Below are 15,492 nucleotides of genomic sequence, written 5' to 3' on the forward strand. Positions count from 1 at the left end.
ATGGCCCAATAAATCTTTCCATCATTTGTGTACACATTACTTTTTTTTTTTATATGATCACTTAAAATCTTCTAAAAAATATATGAAATTAATAAAATTAGAACATTTCAAAAATTTAGTATATGATATGATGATGATAATGGGTCCATGTGAATTATATTTGTTGGTGTGTTAATATTTAAATGCTAGATGACATGAAAATTAAATAAAATTAATGAGAAAAGTATGATGAAAAGTGAAAAAAGGTGTAAAAAGCAGCCTAAAAAGGAGACAAACACGTGATAATATAATGAAAGTTAGAAAAAGAAGAAAGAAGTACCCTTTTCTTCCACCAACTCTCTTTGCCCCTCCACACATCTTTAAAGTGCATCATACATTATAAAAGTTATTTCTAGTACTTTTTGCAATTCAATTTTCATTTTGTAAATAATAACTCATGTAAGAATAATTTAATATGTTTTTTTCTTCAACTTTCTAAAACACCCTCTAAAGATAAGATCCTAATAAATATTTTCATCTTCAAAACTCTTGTATTATATATCAATACAATTTCAACAAACTTTTTTGCCAATTAAAAAAAAACTTGAATAAAAAAATAATGATTTAAATTTATTAAATTTACATAAAATATAATTTTAAAAACCCAAAAAGTTAAGTAAAGTGTTTGTTATGTGTATAGTATCACCATTTCTCGAGTTTAAGATCGAATCAAGTTTCATCATATGAAATTCTAAAAGAGTCACTTAAATAATTGAGCGATTGATTAAACAAAAATTAATGCTATAAAGTTATGTTAAACCTAAATAAAATTATTATCAATTGGACCGTAATTAGATCGATATTAATCGGTATGAAATTTATAAATATAAAATAAAAATATTATGATAAATTTTTTACATTTATCACACTTTATTATTAATATTTGTCGGATTCTTAATGATATTGACATCATAGTATGGTTAATTCCCTACCTTAAACGAATACAAAATGAAAAAAAAAAAACATGTACTTGGAGTTTATAGTTTAAAGTTAAAAAACGTATTAAGAAAAATAATTGACTTCAATCCCAAAATACTATGTGTAATAAAGTATTAGTATAAATCACTTATATATGATACTATAAGAGATAATTACATTTAATTAAATTATTATAATGTTCATAGATCCGTTACTTTTAATAAAACCCTTGACACAAATATATACTTATGGACAACTTCTCTTTGTACCTACGTTTGTTTCATTTTATTTGATTTTTTTCTCTCAACAAAACTGGGAAGAAGTTTGTTTAAATTTAAAACTTACCAAACTCAAAATTTATTATTTTCTTAATCAAAAAATGTTAATTATCAGTAAAAAAAATTTAATTAAAGCTTAACAAAATGCTCTAACCAATCCACACAGTTAATCATGATTATAATGAATTTTCAACTAATAATAAAAGAGTAATCTGGCAAGTACAGGAAGGAGCTTAAGAGTTCCTCTTATCATTAAGTTCTGTTTAGATTTTGAACATATTTTTTTAATTAATTTATTTTTTAAGGTTTAGTTTTCAAAACTTATTTTCTCGATGAAAATAGTAAGATATATTTAATTATCATTCAATGTTTTAAATAATTTTTTATTTTCAATTTTATTAAAAAATAATACCTGATAATTAAATATTTTGTTAATTTTTAAATATCTTTTCACATTTTTTTGAAGATTAAAACTTTTTGTATTAGGTTAAAGAAAACGATTACTAAACCCATATATAATAAAAGAAGTCACTAAAAGTCAAATTTATATTAATTCTTAGTCTTTTTTTAGTTTAATCTCTGTACGTTAGCAGTAAAAATATATTATCATATAATTAAAAATTCTCAGTTTAACTATAAATCCGTTTCTGTAGATATTTATTTATTTATCATCAACTGCTATAAGTTATTACACTGTTTTAGTAATTTCCAAGTTCCGTTTTATTTTTGAATCCCCGTCTCATTACACATAGATTGCAGATACATTATTTTTAGGTTAACGGTTCTTAGATAATTATTATAATATTTTACTATTAATATATTATTAACGATGATTTTATGATTGAATAACATCGGAACATACCCTGTTTGTTCAAAAAATTTGTACTTTTTGTCTTTTCATCTTCATTGTTATGGATGCTACGGTGGTTGCCAAAAATTCCTTACGGCAGTTTTCGTTTGTTCTTTGTTGTGAATGATTGCCATCAAAACTCTGATTAAGGGGAATGAGCACAGTTAATTGTGCCTCCGATTTGACCCTCGCCGGAGCTCCGATGACCCCGCCTGTGTGAGAACCTCTCCGAAGATTTCACGCGCCATTGGGACCGATTCGCTTCGCCACGTTTCAATCTTTTCGAATTTGGAAATGAAACTTCAATTGTGATCCCCAAAGGCGGTTTTTGAAATGGAAAAAGAACTGAACTTGGCTTCGGAGGATGTCGCCAACTTGAAAATTGAAGAGAGCAAAGATCAAAGAGATTATGGATTTGTGTTCACATCCAAACAACGGAATTCTTCTGGGTCATCGTTACCTGAGTTTAGAACACCACCAATCAAGAGTAATTTCTTTGGTGATGCTCATGATAAATTCAAATTCAGTGCAAAGAAGGAACAGAGTGGCACCCCCAGGATGAATAAAAGTAGAGCAAAACAGAAGTTTTCCATCCATCTCCAGGGAAATGACTTTCTTTGGAAGACAAAGATGGACATGTCACCAAAAAGCTACGTGACATCGCGAGAATCATCTGGTCTTGGTGTGGATAGGATTGGCAACAGCACATGCATTCATCAGTTCTTGAATAAGAATGAAAGTGAAGCTTTAGGTACAGAGACAGAGACAAAGGAGGATGCTTCAGAGTGTGGTGATCATGATCCGAATGATAGAATTGAAAGTGAAAGCTTGAAGTCTGTAAATGATGAAGTGGGTATAACAAACAATGGTGATGGCTTGGTCCTTCTTGATTGTGATTCAGGTTCAAGAAATACGAGTGGGATTGGTTTCACGTTTTCTGCTGAACTGCAATCACCTAGCCAGAAACGTCCTCCCAAAAAGATGAATTGGGCAAAAGTTGGCCAAAGTTATCTTGATACTTACAGCTCCACTCCTATTTCATTATCATCAGTGACTGGCTCACCATTTTTTGGAACTCCTTCTCCTTTAACACCCGAGCAAGGTCAGAAAACTAAAGCATCTTCTCCTCATCCCAAAACAAGGGGTTCAGAGGTGAATAAGGTGCAAGGGATAAAGGAGGAACTTGCTACCATTTCTGCTTCAACCATTGCAGCTGAAGAGGCCTGTGAAAAGTGGCGACTCAGGTTAGTTTTGTACATATATTTTTAGTTTGCTTGCTATCACTTGGTTATATGATGTTCTTAATTTTATAATACTTGTATCAGATAGCCATTACATAATGGATTTATAGGAAAAGTGAACACTCAGGAAAATGGGACTTGCATGATGCAAGCAAACAAAAGGTTTAGGTAGTTACTTTCTTTTTGATAGCATACTCACGATACTGGATATGCTTTGTGACAGAGGAAACCAAGCCTATAAAAATGGAAATTTGTCTGGGGCTGAGGATTGTTACACACAAGGAGTTAACTGTGCTTCCAAAGAAACATCTCAGAGATGTCGCCGGGCGTTGATGCTTTGCTATAGCAACCGTGCTGCCACACGCATGTCTCTTGGTAGGATGAGAGATGCAATAGAAGATTGTATGCTGGCTGCTGAAATTGATCCAAATTTCCTCAGGGTGCGACTTAGAGCTGCAAAGTAAGTTCCCATTTTGATTATAATCTTTGTGGATAGTGATTTAAGATGTCTGAAATTAATTTTGATTTCGGGACAAAGGAATACGTAGGCTAAGGCACATGGATATAACATTTTAAAAGCAGTGTTTTCTTGCGTGAATCTTGGGTAGAAAACAGTTGGATTGAAGGAGGCATCAACTAAGGTTTTTACTGAATATTAATGGTGTGTCAAAGGAAATCATTGGGTATGTGTAGGCATTGTAAAGGTAGAGAAACAGAAAAAAAAAAATTCAACAAGAGAGGAAAACAAACCGAAGTTTTGAATGTAGGATTTTACCACATCACACAATCTGTTTAAATAAGGCTCCTATGTCAAGGAGGTTTTTATTCTTCCTGCAACTTATCTTTCATTGGTAAGATAAGTAACATGCATATTAATATTGATACCTAGTTCTTGCATTCCAACCATTACATTGTTTTAGTTTTTATAACCTTATGTTGGAGATGTTTTGGCTTTGGTGTAAAGTTTCATAAAATTTCTAGAGGACTTTTGATTAAATGTTCTACTTAGTCTATAATGTGTCTCTGATATTGTGAAAATTGTATTATGCTGGTTTGCTGTAGGATAAAGCATGTTGGTGTGCTTAAGCACATTGCATTTGTCAACTAAAATGCTCAATATTTAGTAATTAAAATAGATGATGTATCCCTCAGTTTGTTTCTTTTCACCATTTTTAAGTTGTTTCCTTGCTTTGGGAGAAGTTGGAGATGCGTCCGAGTATTCCAAGATGTGCATGCAGTCAGGCACTGATGTGGGTGTAGATAAAAAAATTGTCGTGGAAGCCTCTGATCTATTGCAAAAGACGCAGGTTTGACACTTTACAGTTATTTCGATAATGGATGGCTTTGAACATTTGCTTTTCTTTTTCACCTTTCTCTTCCTGAACTGATAACAACCTTTGACGGATGGCAGAAAGTATCGGAATTAATCAATCATTCTGAAGAACTTTTGCAAAGAAGAACAGCTGATGATGCAGAAAAAGCTTTGGAACATATAAATGAGGCATTGGCGATAACTTCGTACTCTGAAAAATTGCTTGAAATGAAAGCAGAGGCTCTTTTTATGGTCTGCATTTCTGTCTTATAATATGCTGGCACTTTACTAAAATTGTCAAAGTCAGCGTTAAGCTGTTCGTGCAGTTGAGCCTGTGTTGGATAACTTTTGTTTTAACTATCAGCTATGTAGATATGAGGAAGTGATTCAGCTGTGTGAGGAAACCTTTGGTTCTGCCGAGAAGAATGCATATCCTTTGGATGCTGATTGCATAGTGACAGATCTGGACAGTGCACAGCTTTCAAAAGGCTTCTATTTCAGGTTTTGGAGGTGCTCAATGATGCTTAAATCCTACTTTCACCTAGGAAAACTTGAAGAGGGTCTTTCTTTGTTGGAGGAACAAGAGGACAAGGTATCAGCCATGAACAAGTAAGTATTATTAACATTGAAAACTGATCCATTCACCTTTCTACGGTCGATCCTCAAAAGTACATTGAAAAGGAATAAAAAGATAGACATATTTTGATGGTGATACCTATTTTTAATATGGACATCAGCTTTGATAATGTCCCTGCAGGAGTGGAAGCAAGGTTTTGGAGTCCCTAATGCCACTAGCTGTAACTGTACGTGAGCTCTTGCATCATAAGGTTAGCTTATTCTGCATTTCGTGACATCTTTTACATGATTTTTGTATACCATCATCTTGTTTAGTTAACATGGAACTGTGTCACAACTCGTAAGTGTCAGGGAAGTAATAACAGAACCTTTTGCATCTCTATTCTTCTCTGATACAACTTTTTCCTTTTGTCAAAGGACACAGAAGAAGTCATTTATAAGCTACAATGCTAAATTTGTTATCTTGAAAGCACGTGTTCTCTGTAGTTGATTTGTTTTTGTCGTTTTACTGTAGCATGAAAATTTCTTATAGTAGGACTAATGCAAAATGTATTCAAATGTAGACTGCAGGGAATGAAGCATTTCAGGCAGGAAAATATGAGGAAGCTGTCGAACATTATACAGCTGCTTTATCAAGTAATGTGGAGTCTCGCCCATTTACAGCTGTCTGCTTTGGTAACCGTGCAGCTGCACATAAAGCATTAGGTCAAATTACTGATGCCATAGCAGATTGCAATCTGGCCATAGCTCTTGATGGAAGATACTTGAAGGTTTTCTCTCTTCAAGTGAAGCTAATTTTGTTTAGATCAGATAATGATATCACATGGAGAGATAAATTGACATATATAGGATTAAACTACATAGGGTTATCTTGTAACAAAAATGAAAAGACCCACACAAACCTGTCATCATCGGTTATATAAGTGGCACATTTGCTTTTCAAAAATTAAAGCTTCCTCAACCTTCCTCGATTACTCTGTAACATTTCACTTTTAGCATTTTTCAAATATTCGTCTTTCACAGATACTAAATGACTTGTTTGGATTAGTACTTCATCTTCACATTTGTTAAAATGATTTGAGGATAATGTATGTATATTTATACTCTTCCAGGCACTTTCCAGGCGTGCAACTTTATATGAGATGATCAGAGATTATGACCAAGCAGTGAGTGACGTAAGGAGAGTTGTCTCTCTTCTCATGAAAGAGAATGGGGATAACAGCAATCAGCATGGCATATCTGATAGATCTGTCAAATATGATAATGATTTGAAACATAACCAAATTTGGCTTTCCGAAATCGAGGAGGAAGCCAAGAAGGGGATACATCTTGATGTGTACCTCATTTTGTAAGCTCTTCTACTAATAATTTGTACTTATTTACCATTACTTAGTATCTCAATCAGTATAACTCCATTCTCTTTCGATGATTCAATCATTTGTTTGTGAGAATAGAAGTGCCAGCATTTTTGTACATGTAGGGAAATCTTTCTTTAAAATTGCCAGAACATCAGAGAATCGGATTTTCATAAACTCAGTGTCTAGGTTGATAAACTAAACAAGTTTTATGTTAGAATTTGTCATCAGTGGAAGTAATGTTTAATGTGTGACAGAAATTGTTAGGAATCTGGGTAAGAATCCCAACTCACTCACTCTCTAACACACACCAGTAATCACAAGTCAAGAATTGAGTAAAAGTTGTATTGTATTCACAGCAAAATGAATCAAGAATACAATCAATCGACCAGGAGCTTAACCTCCTTCACCAGGTTCAAAACCGATCAACACAAATGAATGTGGTAACTCCCTCTGAAACTACAAAAGATGTCCCTTAAGACCTTTTCCCGCCCCCCTTAACTGTTCAGCAGTTAAGTATTCTTCCTTATTTCTCTACTTTCTTTCTCCTTTCATAAACCCTCCATGTCCTAACAGAAATAGAATGCTGTCATTAGAGAGCGTTGTCTGTTGCAAATTTATCTTGATATTATCAATCATTTAAGGCATCTGCTGATTCAGATTGTGATGGCAGAGGAGTTGAACATTCAGTTTCATCATCTGAAATCAAGAAGGCCTATCACAAAGCTGCACTAAGACATCACCCAGACAAGGTTGTTTGATTAGTCTCTTTTCTTTGTTAATTCCTCATATACATAAGAAATCATTTTAACTATTTAAGTACTGTGTAGGCTGTCCAATCTTTGGCCAGAAGTGACAGTGGAGATGATCAGATATGGAAGGATATTGTTGAAGAAGTATGCAAAGATGCTGATAGACTTTTCAAAATAATTGGAGAGGCATATGCAGTCCTGTCAGATCCTGTCAAGGTATTTTCTGCATTTTCATCTGACTGGTGTAACTTACAAACTTTTGGAGAGTATTTATTTTCTTCATTATTCCCTTTCTGCAGCGATCACAGTTTGATTCTGAAGAAGAAACAAGAAATTCTCAAAAGAAACCCCAAGGAAATAGCATGACTAGAAATAATTTCATGGATCAAACTGACAATAGGAGACACCGGAAAGGGGTTTGGAGATCATATGGTAGCTCATCTTTCAAAGATTCTGAAGCTGGCCGATCAAGTAGGCAATAAGAAAACAAAGGTTTAAAATTTTAGTCCATGGCACAATCCTCACTGCAGTCTGACTCATTGAATGAGGTGAAGTTTGGTGGTGTTTTCATCTTTATGCATTTTATACTAACATGCACGCAAATTTGAGACTGAGACCAATGGCATTGCAGTTGGAGAAGCTTGGTTCTTGGGATTTCTTTGAGATATTGGAAGAGTTTTTCTTCTGGCATGCAGAAGCTATCATGGTTGCGTTCTATTTTTATTTTTGCTTTTTTCTGTTTTTAACTACTCACAATATGCTTGGATGACAACAAGCAAATGAAAAGAAAGTCCGAAAATTGTTTGATTTTTTTGAGGTGTGTAAAAATCTTTTACTATCAGAGAGTTTATATACCCACAAACAACCAAACAGACTACATTAAATTGTGTAATTCCACATTAAATTTTTTAATGACCTAAACATGTGTTGTCAATGGATCTATGCAAAGATTGTACATTTACATTTTCTCCTGAACTGCACAATTAAGTTAACTTCAAACCTCTGTTTCACTAGCAGTTGAATTTATGTTTCGAATCTCAAGATCAGAGAACCAATATAGATTTTTTTTCTGTGTCTAAGATATAGTTCAATATACTGTATTTCTTATTATTTTATACTAATATTCTTTTTACAATTGAATTATCATATATTCAAAAGATTTAATAAATTCTTCCTGATTTTTATGAAAATACTATAATAAAACTGGTATGTGTAATTTATTTGATACTATATTATTTTTACTATTTAGTTATTATAAATTTAATATAGTCTTCCATATATTTATAAAAATATTATAAATTATGGGTATTTATAATTTATTTGCTATGAATGCTATTTCTACTATTAAGTTGTGATAAAATTAAGAGATCAATATCTTCTTCCAAATATTTATAAATTGTGTGTGAAGAGACACTACAAAGTATATTATGCATTCCCTAATACATAAATATATGCATTTCAGATTATATAATCCCAAACATTTCCAAACAGTGTAATCTACTGTATCTTTAAATTCTGTAATCGGAAACATCTCTCGAATGTGTAATCCAAGTCAAATCCAAACTACAGAGTGGAAAACGAAAAAAAAAAACTCAACCAAAAGGAATGAACTAGAATCAGCTCCTACCAACGCCGGCGACGTCTACTAAACACCATATCCACCTATGAATCATCACCAACCACCACTGACCACCACTGACCACCACCGGCCGCCACCAGAACAGGTACCACAACCTTTACAACACAATAAAAACACTCCAACTTTATTTATCTCCATAGGATATAAACAGTATTTCAAAGAGTATCGGTTGAAGGTGGAAAGCATGAAAGTGCAGGAAGCACCTTACGGAGAAATTCACAAGTTGTTCTTCCTCTTCCTCGTCTTAGAGCGTTGTAGTAGAGTCTTCGGTTGCTACTATTTTTACTGTCTTTGGATACAATTTATACAAAATTTTATGTGAAAAAATATTTATTTTATTTTGTCTGTTATATTACAAAAACACTTGATTTTTTTATCAATAAATTTATAACAGTTAGAAACACTTTCATCTTGGGGGTGTAGCTCATATGGTAGAGCGCTCGCTTCGCATGCGAGAGGCACGGGGTTCGATTCCCCGCACCTCCATTTTAATTAATGTCTTGTAGTTCTCTAATTTTTTATATTTAAAAATATAATTATATTTAATTTTTGATTCAATACTTTTTACTTAATTTCTCTATTGATACTGGTATTATTTTTGTTGTTTTTAATTTTTGATAATTAGAGTAGTTTTTCATGATAATTTCAATTTTAGATCAGTTTGATAAATTTGACTATGTAAGGACTTGAACTTTATTTTCTTCTAATTGATGCACTCATGATTTCTAGTATTGTCAGAACTTGAATTCACTCTAGTTGACATATATAGTAATATTTGACAAAAATATAAATTATTTATTTTTACTCATACAGGTATGTAATTAACACACGTGGCACAATGAATTGTTACGCTAATATGTATACAAAAAATAATAATAAGATGCCCCTATATTTATATTTATTTAACCCATATTGTAAAAATAATATTAAAAAAATAAATTTTTATACTTAAAATAAAAAGTAAAAAATGAAAAAATAATATCAAATAAATATAATTTTTTTTTGTGAAAAATTAATTTCTTATAAATAAATTAGTTAAAATTTCGCATCAGAAAGCGACCTCGGTTATTCCCTTGGATCCGAAAACGGTGACGTTTTTGGGTACTTCTACCAACTACTGATAAACCACTCCGACATTAAAGCTTCATTTCCATTTTTAATTAATCTCTTGTGCGATCTCTTCCCTGATTTTCTCTTCTTCAAGGTTCATACAGTTTCCTTTATCATTTGTTGCTGCATTTTATTTTATTTTCTTCATTATATTCTATTTTATTTTTTAGCCCTTTTACCTTTATTGTATAAGCTGGATCTCAATTTCACAAACATAATTTTTGGGCGAATCAAACCGTGGAGTGTCAAATGCTGAATGCGCATTGGCATGTTTTTGATACAAAAGATGGTTTTTTCCTCTAAATTGTTGGTATGAAAGGTTATTGATTGAGCAGAGGGTACCTACTTTGCTTCACAAGAGTGAGGCGAGTTCCAAAAACCTTTCTTTTTGTGTATTCTTGGTATTTGTTGTGGTGGGATCTCAGTTTTTCTTAATCTTCATTTCTTTTGCAGCTTATGTATGTAGTGCAGCCACTGGGTTGTGGATTATGGTTTTCAGTTGTTGAATTGTGTTATTTTTTGATAATTGAAACATCAGATTTCTTTTTTCTTTTTGAATTGTAGGGTGTAATGGCTTCTGAGAGGGAATATTTTGATCGCTCTGGACCCTTACACTTAACATGTGTTGACTGGTAAGATCTTTAAACAAATCTTCCGAGCTCCTTCTTTTTCTTAATTTTTTTCCCCATCTTGTTCTTACATAATCTCATTTGCTCTGTGTTGTGCACTTGTAGTTATTCTTCACCATGTCTGATGTGCCTTGATCATGCATTAATGCAAATTTTCAGTGTCCATAAAGACATGTTTACATCAAAATATCTGCTAATAAATAGTGATGTCTGAGAACTATATATCTTCTTTGGAAATTTTACGGAATACACAGTTTGTCAAAGAACTAAAATCGTTAGAGACTATTCTTCCTTTTGGCCATGAAGCTTCTGCAATGTAGTATTAGTTTAATAGATTAATAAGATGTTGAATCCTAAAAATTTCATCAGTGTTTTCTATTTGGCTGTTGGGATTTTGTTAATAGTCAATGGAACATTCCATATATATAGGGATAATGCACATCATAGAAAGTCAGTTGCTGCTAGTTTGGTCCAAGGTGTTTATGTTTTAGAGAAGGACAGACAAGAACGACGACAAGGTCCCGATGCTCTTGCACTGCCTTGGTGGACGTTCTTCCATTTTCAGTTGCTTCGAACACTTGTTGACGATGTTGATTCTTCCATCTTTGGTGCAATTTATGAGTTCAAGCCTCCAACTTCTATATGCAATGACACTGTACACAGAAGTCCATGTTATGTAATTGCATTTCGAGGGACTATAACCAAAGCAGACTCAGTCTCCCGTGACATTGAGTTGGATATCCACTTCGTGAGAAATGGGCTTCATCAGACATCACGCTTTGAGATAGCTATCCAAGCTGTTAGAAACATGGTGGCTACTGTGGGTGGTTCAAATATCTGGTTAGCTGGCCACTCTCTAGGATCGGCAATGGCAATGCTCATTGGGAAAACCATGGCCAAGACAGGCGTATTTATTCAGTCTCTTCTGTTCAACCCTCCATATGCATCTGCTCCAATTGAGAGAATTAAGGATAAGAAATTGAAACACGGGCTTCGATTTGCTGGCAGTGTAGTAACAGCAGGAATTGCCATTGCTATGAAGGCTAAGCAGAAGAAGAGTTTGTCCTTTGATCCGTTTGCTGCTTTGTCTGCCTGGGTTCCATGCTTATTTGTGAATCCATCTGACCCTATCTGCTGTGAGTATATCGGATACTTTGAGCACAGAACAAAAATGGAGGAGATTGGTGCAGGAAGCATTGAAAAGTTAGCCACCCAAACCTCCCTTGGCTGTCTACTGATGGGTGCTTTGGGGAAGGAATCTGACGAACCTCTTCACCTCATTCCTTCTGCATCTCTAACGGTTAATCATACTCCTTCACGAGATTTCAGAGAAGCTCATGGGATTCACCAATGGTGGAAACCCGACTTACGCCTGGAATCCAAGCTCTACCAATACTAATCATTCTTGTAGTTGTAATATACTGCTTGGTAGATGTGAATTGAGTTATGCTGTCTCTGGTTTTCCATGTGCAGTCAATTTTTTAAAGTGTGGAATCCTAGCTCTACTGCCAAATCTAAAAATTCTTGCGATTGTTGTGATATATTGGTGGGTTTCTCTGTGAAAGCTTGGAATCCAAACTCTACAACTATTAATTCTTATGGTGGTTGTAAATATATTGGTATATCTATTGAGCTATGCTTTCTTTGTTTGTTATGTTATTAACGGAGATTGGTTCAAAACATATCATATTCGTAAGATATTATCCATTCTAGAACAGATAGATTTGTTTTTTATATTACTTTAAAATGGGATATCTTATTTGTATATAAATCTCTGTTATTTTTTGTTTTATTTGATGGAAAACTTTATTTTATATGATGTAAAACTTCGTTTGTATTCGGACAATTAAAATTGGTGTTACTTTTTATGCAAAAATTAAAGCTGTGCCACTTTTATGTGAATAGAGATAACAGATTATTAAAGTTGATTTTAACTTAATAAGAAACATAATTTGTTCTATTTTATGTCATTTTTTACTTCTATATAAATGTTTATGAAAACTTCACGTTGTCGAGAGGATTTAAGTCGTCATCGTCGTTCTCACGGAGTTCAGTGTTCCATTTCTTCATCTGTCAGTCATATCACACTTTGCAGCCGTCATTTTCTTAAAGAAATATACTGCATAATAAATTTTAGAAATTCAACCACAACTTTGGTTATATAAATGTAACATCTCTACTGCACCAATCCATTATTTTTTGTAAAAATATTTTATATATAACATTTGTATTAGATTAATCTAAGCTTTTACGCCATTTGAATGAGATCTTTTTCTCGTTAAAATTACTTGCGATCTCTTTATATTTATGTTGTAAGAAAAAAAGTACGTTGACAGTTGGTCTTTTAATTATATTTACCTAATCGAATATATAATGAAAAAAATAAGTTGACAATTATTTTAACTTTTCATAATGGTTTCATAATTAATTATAGTAAGTTTATTTTTTCTTTCTTTTAAATTAGTTTTTCATAATTTGGAAAATGAATTAAGCTCCTGATACTAATGTGGTAACCCCTACAGTTACAATAGTTTACGGTTACAAACAAAATAAGAAGAAAGAATTAGCAATTAGCAACGGAAGCCTAACACGGATCCATCGGTGAGGGCGATGACGACCCTGCACTCAGCTTTCGCCTCCACGTGGTGACTGAAAAGGTGCAACACTCTCACGCGCCCAGCTATCTCTATTTTCGACTCCATCTCCATAGTGGGCCCCACATTGCTGGGACCATTCACCAAGGTGGGCCCCGGGCCCAAGGGGAAGGACTGGACGGTGAACGTGGCGGCCATGTACTGAGTCCTGCCGGCGGCGATCTTGCCGGCGGGGACGAACATGAAGCCGACCTGTGTGCCGTGGTAGAGAAGCTGGAGCGAGCTGTCGTAGTGCGAGAAGGTGCCACGGTTAGGGTTGCGGACGGAGGCGTACTGAGAGAAGGTGAAGTTGACGGTACCGTTAATGGCGGAGAAGGAAGGGATCTGGACGGCGCTGACGGCGATTTTGGGATCCTGAGGCTTGAACAGCGTGAAGTAAAGGAGGAAGACCACGATGAGGAGGAAGATCAGGAAAATGGTGGCCACAAAACAGGATGCCAGGTTCGTGCGGTTCTCGTGCTTCGCCATGGCTCTGAGAGAGGAAGTATCTAAGGGATGTGATGAAGATGATGAATGCAACAAATCAAAGCATAACAAAACAAAACACAACAAAAGCCACGAGCACATGGAGTGTGTGTAGAAATTTGCAGCGTGTGAAGAGGTGGGTAGGACCGTAGCTCATGCTGCTTATTTGATTATTTGTTTTTTTGCCTTCAATCCAATTCTATTTACGTGGAATTTTTTGTCTTGCAGTGGACCCTCCATTTTTTTTAAATTTATGAACTCTGTAATGTTTCAGTATAGGACTAAGTTTCTATTAACTTTCTCGAGAAATAATATAAACTGTGGTATATGAGTTTTCTTGATCAGGGTTGGATTAAGTTTATTTATTCGTTACGTGATCTCAGGTAGTAGTGGGAGATAGTTTCTCAATACCAAAGGCCATCTCGCACGGCTTTTTTACCAGACATGAATCAACAAGTGAGGTAAATATCTTGTCCCATTCCCACTGTAACTTGTAGGCATGAAAGTGAATGATTATGGTTGATTATTTGATTGGAATCTAGTTTGTTGGATCGGTCCATTTGATTTATATCTATGGAGTGGCCAATTCAGATCTTAGGGCCATTCATATATATTTGATTTTGGGAATCTGTTAGAGTGGTCCCATAGTTTTTTTGTCCACTTAATTTCTGAGAAGCTGATTATTTTGTAGTTGTTACGTATTATCTTCTCGGATTATTTAATGAATTATTATTAAACTTGATCCGTTACTAAGTAAACTAGTTGATCATGATTATTATAGTTCGAATTATTTAATGGGTTATTTTTGAATCTGATCGGATACTAAGTAAATCGGTTGATCATAGATTAGACCAAATACATTAACTTTAATATTAATTATACATAATTAGACTGTAATTAAATTGAGATTAATTAAAAATTAACTTTAAAACTTATAAATAAAAGTTTGAGATAAAAAAATAAGTATCATATATTAACGGTTTAGAGAGACAGATCAAGATAATACTTAGACTTGTGGACATCATTCGGACTTTGAAGACATAACATAACTTAGATGACCCTACCCCAAAAGTAGTAATTACTTCTATGTTTTTTTATCTTAATGATCCATTATTAGTATTATGGATAAGATTTATTTGCTATGTTAACTGTTAGCTTTTCATGAGGTTAGCAGTGGTAAAATGTTCATGAGGAGCCTATGAGCTTCTGCACCATTTTCTTTTGTTAAGGGAGAGATGATGGAGATATCACAAAAATGAAAATGTGGTGCAGATGAAAATTACACACACAAACTTCTTTTTACCAATGTCATCCATCATACATATCAACCAGGTATTATTGTAAACAGATGAGCAAAACCAACTAGATTAAATTATCAAAACTATATAAAACTAGAAATGTAAATTGTGGGACACTAAAACATTATTCGAATGAAATAAACTGAATTGTTTCGTTGAACTATTTAAAATTGAATTTATTCTTTAAATTGCTCCAAATTACACTAAATTTCGTTAATTACAACCACGTATTTTATGAATGGACAATGATACTTTGACAACATTTTTTTGACAACATTTTAACACTCTCTACGTGTCATTCTGTGATTGGTGCAAAATTATTCTACAATCAATAATAATAATCATAAACACCAATATAGACCAATCACAGAATAAC

At 33.7% G+C, this 15,492-nt stretch overlaps 3 protein-coding genes, 1 long non-coding RNA gene and 1 other non-coding gene across 10 annotated transcripts; 4 read left to right on the plus strand and 1 right to left on the minus strand.

Annotated features, from left to right (window-relative positions):
• Positions 1-2,058: 2,058 nt before the first annotated feature.
• LOC124831929 (uncharacterized) lies at positions 2,059-8,261 on the plus strand. 4 transcript variants are annotated; one of them, XR_007028304.2, is made up of 12 exons: positions 2,068-3,329; positions 3,550-3,786; positions 4,504-4,633; positions 4,738-4,890; positions 5,003-5,247; positions 5,396-5,465; positions 5,778-5,984; positions 6,327-6,562; positions 7,243-7,321; positions 7,400-7,537; positions 7,621-7,869; positions 7,953-8,261. XR_007028304.2 is itself a non-coding variant. In XM_047306033.2 (11 exons), the coding sequence occupies exons 1-11, from the start codon at positions 2,419-2,421 to the stop codon at positions 7,801-7,803; spliced, it is 2,589 nt and encodes an 862-aa protein (XP_047161989.1). In that variant the 5' UTR covers positions 2,068-2,418; the 3' UTR covers positions 7,804-8,261. The 4 variants fall into 4 exon arrangements, 1 of the variants encoding a protein (XP_047161989.1); XM_047306033.2 differs by having other exon boundaries at positions 7,621-8,261; XR_015782510.1 differs by lacking the exons at positions 7,621-7,869; positions 7,953-8,261 and having other exon boundaries at positions 2,059-3,329; positions 6,929-7,321; positions 7,400-7,470.
• A 1,112-nt stretch (positions 8,262-9,373) lies between these two features.
• TRNAA-CGC (transfer RNA alanine (anticodon CGC)) lies at positions 9,374-9,446 on the plus strand. The gene has a single exon. It is a non-coding gene; the product is annotated as a tRNA-Ala (tRNA).
• Positions 9,447-10,060: 614 nt separating this feature from the next.
• Positions 10,061-12,358, plus strand: LOC124831932 (GDSL esterase/lipase At4g10955-like). Of its 3 annotated transcripts, none has more exons than XM_047306037.2 (3): positions 10,061-10,164; positions 10,635-10,702; positions 11,129-12,358. In XM_047306037.2, the coding sequence occupies exons 2-3, from the start codon at positions 10,641-10,643 to the stop codon at positions 12,096-12,098; spliced, it is 1,032 nt and encodes a 343-aa protein (XP_047161993.2). In that variant the 5' UTR covers positions 10,061-10,164; positions 10,635-10,640; the 3' UTR covers positions 12,099-12,358. The 3 variants fall into 3 exon arrangements, with proteins under 3 accessions (XP_047161993.2, XP_047161992.2, XP_087956192.1); XM_047306036.2 differs by lacking the exon at positions 10,061-10,164 and adding an exon at positions 10,171-10,435; XM_088100066.1 differs by lacking the exon at positions 10,061-10,164 and having other exon boundaries at positions 10,636-10,702; positions 10,805-12,358.
• An 824-nt stretch (positions 12,359-13,182) lies between these two features.
• LOC148191873 (uncharacterized) lies at positions 13,183-13,846 on the minus strand. Its single transcript, XM_088100067.1, has one exon. It carries the CDS (start codon positions 13,819-13,821, stop codon positions 13,270-13,272), a length of 552 nt encoding a protein of 183 aa, XP_087956193.1. The 5' UTR covers positions 13,822-13,846; the 3' UTR covers positions 13,183-13,269.
• On the plus strand, positions 13,843-14,560 carry LOC124831936 (uncharacterized). Its single transcript, XR_007028305.2, has 2 exons — positions 13,843-13,954; positions 14,164-14,560. It is a non-coding gene; the product is annotated as an uncharacterized LOC124831936 (long non-coding RNA).
• Positions 14,561-15,492: the final 932 nt, after the last annotated feature.

Source organism: Vigna umbellata, chromosome 10, assembly GCF_029865625.1.
Source record: "Vigna umbellata cultivar VRB3 chromosome 10, Vumbellata_1.0, whole genome shotgun sequence".
Classification (NCBI taxonomy): Eukaryota; Viridiplantae; Streptophyta; class Magnoliopsida; order Fabales; family Fabaceae; genus Vigna; species Vigna umbellata.

Bases quoted from the DNA above. Each gene is read 5' to 3' on its own strand.
- LOC124831932 (XM_088100066.1), top strand. From the start codon at position 11,043: ATGTTGAATCCTAAAAATTTCATCAGTGTTTTCTATTTGGCTGTTGGG.
- LOC124831929 (XM_047306033.2), top strand. From the start codon at position 2,419: ATGGAAAAAGAACTGAACTTGGCTTCGGAGGATGTCGCCAACTTGAAA. The intron at 4,891-5,002 runs GTCTGCATTTCT...TTTAACTATCAG, and splicing joins AAGCAGAGGCTCTTTTTATG to CTATGTAGATATGAGGAAGT. The intron at 6,563-7,242 runs GTAAGCTCTTCT...TTGTGATGGCAG, and splicing joins CTTGATGTGTACCTCATTTT to AGGAGTTGAACATTCAGTTT.
- LOC148191873 (XM_088100067.1), bottom strand. From the start codon at position 13,821: ATGGCGAAGCACGAGAACCGCACGAACCTGGCATCCTGTTTTGTGGCC.